The sequence below is a fragment of the Nicotiana attenuata genome, chromosome 9 (genome assembly GCF_001879085.1).
Source record: "Nicotiana attenuata strain UT chromosome 9, NIATTr2, whole genome shotgun sequence".
In the NCBI taxonomy this organism is placed as follows: domain Eukaryota; kingdom Viridiplantae; phylum Streptophyta; class Magnoliopsida; order Solanales; family Solanaceae; genus Nicotiana; species Nicotiana attenuata.
In genome coordinates this window covers 16,867,434-16,876,810 of record NC_031997.1, presented here as the reverse complement: position 1 = coordinate 16,876,810, position 9,377 = coordinate 16,867,434, and the positions used below count along the sequence as shown (strand labels likewise).

Genomic DNA, 9,377 nt, shown 5'->3' with positions numbered 1-9,377 from the left:
GTATTAACTATTGAGAACATGGGGGAAGATCATGGAGGTGTGGGAGTTACATCCATAATGGTAAGAAGTAGTGGGAGGTTAATGGAGAAGAATAGTGGGTGCTACTCCCTTAGGAGTTATGGACATCCACCGTAATCAAGTATTTCATAACAAATACTAATTTTAGCTAATAACTCCAACCAAATAAAAAATAACTTCCAAAATTTATATCGAATAACCCACATAATTTTGAACCAAACGGCCCTTAAGTCTTTCATCCTGCAAAGCCCAACCCACAAATTAAAACCCTTGCAAAACCCCAACTCACAGACCATAGCGAAGCTGAATCTCAGAGTAAAACAGCCATGGCAGCTAAACCCCAAAAAAGAGACGACTCCAAAAAGCGAAAGCATGCTCCGGCAGCAGCCGGAGGGAAATCAGCTCCCAAGAAACTGAAATCATCAACTGGTGTTCCCGTTAAGGTTCTGAAGAAACCTCATAATAAATTTTCAAAGCCGGGAGATAAAAAGCAACAACCTAAGCCTCATGTTGGGAACGACCCAATTGATACCAAGCGACAGCGTCGTATACAGGCAAAGGTACGCTACTTTTTTTATTGAAACTTTTATATTTATGAGTCCCAGATTCGCCTTTTGTCGTAGTTTCGTTAAAGTTTTGGCAATGGGGGGAAATGCAAATGGAGAAAAGATTGAAATTTCAGTCCCAAGATCGTTTTATTGGCTTAATCTTTGCTAATTTTTGAAAAGTTAATAATTTTGAGCTGCAAAATGTCCTTTTGATTAGTGTTTGGTTAATAATGGGGTTTTGTTGCAGGAGCTAGCTGAAGCAAGGAAGAAAAAGAGGAAGAAACATTACACATTGGAGCAAGTACTACATTCTTTTAAGCTTTTAGTTACTTTTAATACCGCTGACAATTTTTTTTTTTTGAAATTTACCAAAGCTATTTTATCTTTCTGATGGCTATGGTGAAAGAAAGATGAATCAATCTTTATTTCGGTTTCGTTTACAGATGTTAAAACATGGCAGTTTTATTGTCAAAGATAAAGATGCCATTTCTCAACATCTTTTAAACAAAGCCAAGATGAAATGATATCTGTAAACGGCCTTTTTTGTTTATCAATAGTGGTAATGATAATAGTAATAATTGGCACCTTTATCTTAAATTTCAACTTTAACAAGCTTTTCATCTGTATATCAGTTTGCTTTACTGCTGCTATTACACTTCTTTTCATCTTAATAATTTTTTCTTAAAAATTTTCTGTTCAATCTTATTATCCTAGTGGAATATGTTCATTAACTTATTTATAGGAAATGTAAGGATTGCTTGAATTTACAAATAAACCAAGGGGGTTGGTGGGGAAACTGGAAATATTTTTTTATCACAATGGTGCTTCAACCTTAGAGTGGAAGTTTGGAGATAGACCCGAGAGTCTAAAAGTTTTAAGTTAAGTAGGACCAAGACAGAATACTTGGAGTGTAAGTTTAGTGATTTCACCAATGAAGAAGACACAGACGTGAGGCTTGATACACAAATCATCTTCAAGAAAGATAATTTCAAGTACCCGGGTCTATAATCCAAGGTAATGGAGAGATTGATGAGAATGCTATGCATCGTATTGTTGCAGGGTGGGTGAAATGGAGGCTCGCGTCCGGTGTCTTATGCGATAATAATGTGCCTCCTAAACTTAAAGGTAAGTTTTACAGAGTAATAGTGAGATCGACTATGTTGTATGGGGCAGAGTGTTGGCCAGTCTCATGTCCAGAAAATGAAAGTAGTAGAAATGAGGATGTTGATATGGATGTGCGGGCATACCAGGATTGATAAAATTAAGAATGAGAATATTCGGGCCAAGGTAGGAGTGGCCCCATAGAGGACAAAATGCGGGAAGCGAGACTTAGATGATTTGGGCATGTGAGATGCCCCGGTAAGGAGGTGTGAGTGGTTGTCAGTAGAGGGTCTTAGAAGAGGTAGAGGTTGGTCAAAAAATTATTGGGAAGAGGTGATTATGCAAGATATGGCTTTGATTCAGTTGACCGAGAACATGACCCTTAATAGGAAGGTGTGGAGGTCGAGGATTAAGGTTGTAGGTTAATAGGTAGTGGTGCGGGTTTCCGGACATTTTCAGCATTATTAGTAACAGTCTTGTATTCTAATATTGTAGATTTCTATCTTCATGTTGTTTCTTTCGCCTTGTTTTCTTTTGCTTTGTTCTCGTTATTTTCTTGTTGTTACTGCTCTTTTCTCATTTTTCCTCGTGTCGAGGTTCTACTGAAAACAACCTCTCTACATTCAGTGTAGGGGTTTTTTGTTGTTGTTGTTGGTGCTTCAACCTTGACATGGCTTCATGAAGACTCCAATAGTTGATTGTTTGTTTTGGCTAAACTGTTTGTGTTATCATATTTAATTGCTTAGTCATTCAACCTCTGGTCTTTTGATAGGAGCTCGCATCACTATGGGAGAAGATGAGAACTCGAAATATTGCAAAAGAAGAAAGATCAAGGTGGTGTTGTCATATAACTTCAATCATTTGATTTGATCCTGAATCTTGCGGGAAGATTGTAATTTATTTGTTACTCGGTATTTATTATTTCTTTGTTTCTCAATCTTTTTTATCCATTGATGCAGACTGGTGAGTGATGCCTTAAAGAAAATGAAAGCGAAGATCCCTGAAATAGCAAGCTCCCATGTGTCCTCTCGTGTTCTTCAGGTTCATCCTCCCTTTTCTTCTCGTTGATGACAATGATTTATGATGCTCCATATGGTTTTACTAACTCTTTTTTGTTAACGTTAGACTTGTGTGAAACATTGTACACAAGATGAAAGGAATGCCGTGTTTGTGGAGATTCGGCCTCATTTTATCACTCTTGCCAGCAATACCTATGCAGTTCATCTGGTGACAAAGATGCTTGATACTGGTAATCTTGATTGAATTACTAATTATTCTTCTGAGCAATTTATCAACTCAAAAAGAGAAAACCTCTTTCCTGTCTTTTTAACTGCTTCTTTTGTGCTTTGCAGCATCAAAGGAGCAGCTGGCGGAGTTTATTTCCTCTCTTCATGGGCATGTTGCTACTCTTCTTAGGCATATGGTTGGTTCACTTGGTAAGATAACCTGGTTCCTATTGTTGTGAACTTTGTTTTGATTAAATTTTGCCCCTCAGCTTTTGATCTATTTTGCCTGATCCTGCATTTATTTTTAAAAATCAATTCCTGCGGCTGTTGCAAGCCATAGTTTTGGGGTAAAGAATTTTTTCCAATAATTCCCTTAATACCACTGCTTTAACTGTTGCAGTTGTTGAACATGCTTATCAGTTGGGAAATGCAGCTCAGAAACAAACTCTTCTCATGGAGCTGTATTCCCCCGAACTTCAGTTGTTCAAAGATTTGACCTCACTGAAGGAAGCAAGGTAAAAATTCAAGCTGTTAATGATGGCATGCTGCATATGTACTTTTGTCTATTTAAATAGTTTTCTGTGTCAGCTTGGGACATGTTCTTACTTCTTTAACAGGGATATCCTTATGACCTTTTTTTTGTGATGGATCCTTATGATATTTTTTTTGTTTTACTCTGCATGTCATTTTCTCTTAAGTATCCTTTTACTGTTACTCCTTCATTTGATATTGTTGAGTAAATGGGTAATCGCCTTTCCTCTGTGTATTGATAGCAACCATTGGTGCGAAAAAACAAAGCGTGTTGCACACAATTACTATTAGATCATATTGGTTCTCTTATGAAGATTGAAGAGTATACTTTACATCGTATCTCATCTTTTAACTTTATGAATGCATTTTATGACACTGCCAGAATAGTTGATGTTATATCCACGCTAAAGCTTCAAAAGACTTCAGTCATACGGCACATGACTTCTGTACTTCAGCCTATTTTGGAGAAAGGAATACTAGACCACTCAATTATACACAGGGCACTTGTGGAGTTCTTAACTATTGCTGATCAGGTACCTCAGAAACCTTAATGAGGAATTAACGAGTTGGCTTATTCTGAATCACCCCTTTCTAAATTTTAGTTTGTTCTAAGTCTTCTGCTGCAGATGTAATCCAGCAGTTGTCAAGTCCAGACCTTGTTCGAATGATTCACACAAAGGATGGATGCAGGATTGGGATATTTTGCATCAAACATGGGACTGCAAAGGTTTTGGAGCACTCTTTATATATCCTAAACATGTCCTAGTGGATTTTATGTAAGTGAACTTATTTCAAATTCCTTTTGGAACCTTCCTGTTTTAGGACCGAAAGAAAATCATTAAAGGGATGAAAGACAAGGTCGGAAAGATAGCTCGTGATAAATGTGGGACTTTGGTAAGCATGATTTTCTTGCATTTGCCAAATGTTTTGGTCTATTTGTGTCCATTGTGACTTCTTTCAGATACTTCCAGTCTTCATCCATGCTATCTCTCACTTGTATAGTACTTTTATAATTTTATTAGTTTCACAGCTTCCATTCTCAATTACTTTCAGGTGCTTGTCTCCATCCTTTCAATTGTTGATGACACGAAACTTTTATCAAAGGTTTGCTCCTGCTGCTTTGCCTAACTTATCTTGGCTGCAGCCAGTTATAAAGAGTTCTACTCTTAAAGTTGGTCACATTGAACTCTTGCAGGTCATCATTCGTGAGCTTGAAGGAATTCTTACGGAGCTTCTTTCAGATCAGGTTTGTCCTTCATCTGCTGTATAAAATCTTCTGCCCCCCCTGCCTCCCAGCAATGCATCCTGTGAATTTATTATTGTACTTGTTGGTTCTGGCCGTCACAGAATGGTAGACGCCCGTTGTTGCAATTACTGCATCCAAATAGCTCGCGCCATTTCAGTCCTGATGAGCTAGCAGCTCTTGGTTCATCTGTTCCTTCGCTTGTCACCAAGGTATCTTTCAAGCTTTTCATGAAATTATACCATTATCTTATCAACAACAACTACACCTCGATCCCAAACACCATTTTCTTATAAAAAAATATTCTCATGAAATTCTGGAAAGTGTTATAAGCAGTGCAGCTACAGCTAAATTTAATGATCATTTAAAAAAAATTGATAGAGCCCCTCAGAAGTAAATGTTGCATTGGATGAAGAAACAGAAGCTTCAGGGCTTGGTGAAGCTGATAAAGAAGATAGCTGTGACACAGGTGCTGCAACTGATGCCACCCAAAGTTCACATTTGAGCGAAGGAGGAAAGAAGGATCCTCTTACAAGGCGGAAAGAATTATTGGTCAATAGTGGGTTAGCTGAGGTTAATATTATCTACTTTCTCATTCATATATCTGTAGAGCTGTTTTTTACTTTCAGTTATCAAGCTTGTTGCCTTGCCCATTTCATTTTCTGTGATCCTTTCCTTCTGCCACTCTTTTTAACTCTCACAGCTCTTTGAAAGCTTTATCCTTTTTTTTAAATGAAATGTCTTCTGTGTTCTCCTGTCGTTTGTGTATTCAACTTTATCCCCTTTACCAAGTCATTCCTGATCAATATTGCAGAAACTCATTGATGCATGTTGTGAGATGGCAGGGGAATTGCTAAAATCAAACTTTGGTAAAGAGGTCATTTATGAGGTATTGTCATGTTGATTTAATAAAGTTATTGCATTTTCAATGTATCATAACCTTTAAATACCACTCTGTCCTAAAATAATTTTCATGAATAAATGTTGGATGTCTTTCCTGAACTACACCTCTATCTTTATTGGCTTTATAGATTTTTTTTTAAAATATAGGTTGCCATGGGAGGTGCAGACAGCATCCTTCACGCAACTTTAGATGGAAAGTTGAAAACCTTACATAGTGCTATAGCATCTCTGGCAGCACATCCTAAAGTGGAGGAATCAGATAAAGAACATCTCCTTGAACACTTCCATTCTAGCAGGACCATCAGAAAACTAATCTTGGACTCCCCTTCTTTTGCTTGCACTTTGTATGAGAAAGCTCTGAAAGGAAAATGTGCAATTTGGGCTCAAGGCCACAGGTTGGTTTGTTGAACTCATTTCCTCCTTTCAAGCAAATTTGCAGAGGAAAAACCTCTTTCTGACTTCTTTTACAATTTGCAGTGCGAAAGTGATTAGTGCACTGTTGGAAACTTCAAGTTCTAAGGTACACAAGCTTGTGAAGAAGGAAGTTCAGCCCTTGGTAGATGATGGTATCCTCAAATTAGCCAAATGATCTGCTGCTGAGGCAGAATGAGCCAACAATGAGGATGACAAGTCCATGATCTTGTTTAGATTGATCATTTGGACTCCAGTGTCCAAGGTTATTATAGTGATCAAGGAGCGCATAGGACGAGTTCCTGGCAAATGTCTTCACACTCAAAAGATGAAGCATTTTTTTCTTTTGGTTGTACCATATATAAAGGTATGGAACACTTTTGTTATGTTAAAGTCTTGCATTGTTTCCTAATATTCAGTAAAGCTCTTGTCTGTTTATCGTTAAGAAACATCTTTTGGAGGTGTTTGAAGTCGTCCTGATTTGTCTATGACAACATGGAGAAGTCTGCAGAAATTACAAAAGGAGAAAATTATAAGGAAACTCGGGTTGAAAACTTGAATGAAGCATTCATTGTTAGCTGTAAGTTGTATATTTTCAGTGTAGTATGATCCAAACACTGCACCAGGAATAAAACACTAAATGACAGCCTAAAGGAGATGAAAAGTGCATCATGGTGTCTGCTAGTTGTAGAACTTATGCTTAGAGCCGGTTCTACTAAATCTATCTACATATGCTTCCTTTTCTGATCTAAGCTCAAACACTGGATAGCTATAGTCGCGACTACTAGAAACATGTTTGTCAATACTTCTTTCCTGAAATCTATGCAGCAACTTGCTATAATTGCTAGGATGAGGATAGCCTTGTAACTCATAATTAAATGGATTGAAGATTGGTATTTCATTCCGTCTTGTGAAAGTCTGAGGTTCTGTTGAGCAAGTAGAAGATGGAGATTTCGCCTTCAGACATGTGTTTATAACTGCAACTTCTTCCATAAATCTGGCTTTAAGTTCTTTAACACGTGAAATGCTTCTGGTTCTGGAAACTGGCCGTGCCCCTTCATTAGTAGTAAATGTTTTGGCCACTTTTGCAACATTGCCATGTCTAGGAGGCTTTTCACTTGATTTTATGTGACACTTAGGGCATATGTGGTTTCTTCTGTCTGCTTCAAAAGCCTCTCTGCTTGCTTCATCTGTCAGGTAAACATATGCCTGTAACAAAACATGAGTTCTTTTGGTGGTTAGGTAATTATCTGCTTGTCTTAGCTAATTATTCAAAAGGGAAAATAAGGAAACAGGGACACTATTCATCAGTTTTCTTTTACAAACATGAAGCACAATCTTAAGTATAAAAGGCACAAAAAGGAAAAGGCGAAAAGAAAGCTTGCTGCTAGCGTCATTCCTGATCTTTACTGAAGTGAAGTGGACACGTCTTAGATAAAAGCTTACACTTTTACCGAGTTTAAATTCATATTCATATATAACTACAAGTACTTACAATTTATACATGTTAAAAAAAATTCGAAGTTCCTCCATTACAAGTACTTACAATTATACAAATCTTTCTTAATCAACAATTTTGTAACACAAAGGCACTTTATTTTCAGCATACTTTGTAACGAAAAACACGTAAATTTCCAAATCATGGAGTGCGTAAATGATATCCTTCCCAAGAATATAGGGGTAAAGAAAATAAAAGAAGGAAGTAGCTATTTAAAGAGAAAGGGAGTAGAGAAAAACTTTAAACCTACTCCAAGTATCCAACTGAACATGATATTTTTTTTAATTTTTGCATCATCAACGATATCACAATGAGGGATTTGAATCAGTCCATTGCCAAAAGTACCACGGACTGAGCATGAAAGTTAAAATTAATACAGAAAATGATAAACCAAAGTTCATATGCCTACCTGGGAAACCAACTTGAATGCAATCTCAGCTTTGGGATGTTTGTTCTTATCAGGATGAAGCTGCAAAGCTACAATCAAACTTAATTTAAAGTTCACTATAACCAGAATCTGAGCTTTAGATCTTGCAAATTAGTTGTACCTAGTTTACGATATCGTTGCTTAATGACGTCTACTCCATCACTCTCATCCACCTGAACTCAGAAATCAGAACCATCAAAATTCTTGATAAATCTAGAACCTGGGAAACACAAGATGAGTCCCAAAGACAACTCCATGGCCAAAAAGTTACAATTAAAACTACAGTGTCACAAGTTCAAATTCAATTAGACTCATGGCAATTACCATCCAATTGAACATCTCTTATTTCCTTGTTAACAATGTGGGAAAAAAACACAAGTTAAGTCCCTAGTAGGAAAAATTAGTATTAGTGACGAAGTCATAATTTGAATTATAGTGTCACGAGTTGGAATTCCAGTAATCTGATAGGACTATTAGTGCCAGTTTAATTAGGCTTCCACAATTTGTTGTAACTCTATACCACATAAAGAAGGAAACAAACACAATAGGGAACTTGCATCGCATGTAAATAAAGAGAAGAAACTAGAAAATATACGTACATCAAGAACAAGATACCAGTCGATGAATGCCGAATTTCTGGGATACAAAAGGTGTTGATGGGAACAAGGAACCACCCCTTTAGAGAGTTTACAAATCTCTGAGACCAATTGCCATTTTGCATCTGCAGATTCATTTCCATTACTTCTTCCCATGACGAATGCAATTCTTGAACAATCAAATGCAATGATAATTGTGGTTATTATTACTTGAATATCTATACCAAATATTCAAATGCAATGATGATTAATTATGATTATAGGTGGAATGTGTATAGAGTGTATAGCGTGAGTTAATTAAGAGCGTTAATATAATTTAAGAATGGGTGGAGCGGTTAAGAAAAAGAAGCGCACAGTTTGCGGGGACTATAGATTTGTTTTTCAAAAGTTGTTCAGTTGTTGGGACGAAGTAAAAGAAGAGGGCGAGTATGATTACTGTTAATGTTGACACGTGTCATCATACTTGTTTACCTCGAAAATACGAATAACAATTAAATTTGATTTGTGGTTTTAAAGACATGTGATTTAGTTCAATACTAATTAATAATCAAGAAATATGAAGTAGAAGTGAAAGAGACAAGTGAATCAAACCAATGTTACTTGATAGTAGTGACCTCGAGACGGGCTAAATGCCATAAAGTAAGAAAAGTAAAGCAAGAGCAGTAGAGCTAAAGGACAATGATGATGAACAATAGGCAAAAAATAGAGAGTATGTTCTTTTCTCAGTGATTATGTGATGTTACAAATGATTGGGGTCCCCTTTCTATAATAGGGGAATCCTAAATAAGGTATATTTCTATTTATAATAAGGAATATTCTTGAAACAGCTGTCTAACCGTCTAGTACGGAATCATACAATCCTATTCCGGGATTTG

The 9,377-nt window shown here is 36.7% G+C and overlaps 2 protein-coding genes across 2 annotated transcripts; one reads left to right on the top strand and one right to left on the bottom strand.

The window, feature by feature from the left end:
• Positions 274–6,453, top strand: LOC109232113 (pumilio homolog 24). Its single transcript, XM_019397775.1, has 17 exons — positions 274–578; positions 814–867; positions 2,440–2,501; positions 2,627–2,708; positions 2,793–2,916; positions 3,020–3,103; positions 3,294–3,408; positions 3,807–3,957; positions 4,038–4,151; positions 4,247–4,318; positions 4,478–4,528; positions 4,620–4,670; positions 4,772–4,879; positions 5,049–5,240; positions 5,482–5,556; positions 5,718–5,965; positions 6,048–6,453. Exons 1-17 carry the CDS (start codon positions 345–347, stop codon positions 6,157–6,159), a joined length of 1,929 nt encoding a protein of 642 aa, XP_019253320.1. The 5' UTR covers positions 274–344; the 3' UTR covers positions 6,160–6,453.
• LOC109232114 (curved DNA-binding protein-like) lies at positions 6,529–8,705 on the bottom strand. The gene is made up of 4 exons (XM_019397776.1): positions 8,506–8,705; positions 8,028–8,079; positions 7,889–7,956; positions 6,529–7,190 (listed from the first exon to the last, which is right to left on the bottom strand). Exons 1-4 carry the CDS (start codon positions 8,656–8,658, stop codon positions 6,663–6,665), a joined length of 801 nt encoding a protein of 266 aa, XP_019253321.1. The 5' UTR covers positions 8,659–8,705; the 3' UTR covers positions 6,529–6,662.

Excerpts from the sequence above, each read along its gene's own strand:
- LOC109232113 (XM_019397775.1), top strand. The coding sequence starts at position 345 with ATGGCAGCTAAACCCCAAAAAAGAGACGACTCCAAAAAGCGAAAGCAT. Across the intron at positions 4,671-4,771 it reads CGGAGCTTCTTTCAGATCAG|AATGGTAGACGCCCGTTGTT; the intron begins GTTTGTCCTTCA and ends TGGCCGTCACAG. Across the intron at positions 5,966-6,047 it reads ATTTGGGCTCAAGGCCACAG|TGCGAAAGTGATTAGTGCAC; the intron begins GTTGGTTTGTTG and ends TACAATTTGCAG.
- LOC109232114 (XM_019397776.1), bottom strand. The coding sequence starts at position 8,658 with ATGGGAAGAAGTAATGGAAATGAATCTGCAGATGCAAAATGGCAATTG. Across the intron at positions 7,957-8,027 it reads GCAACGATATCGTAAACTAG|CTTTGCAGCTTCATCCTGAT; the intron begins GTACAACTAATT and ends GTTTGATTGTAG. Across the intron at positions 7,191-7,888 it reads CATTCAAGTTGGTTTCCCAG|GCATATGTTTACCTGACAGA; the intron begins GTAGGCATATGA and ends GTTTTGTTACAG.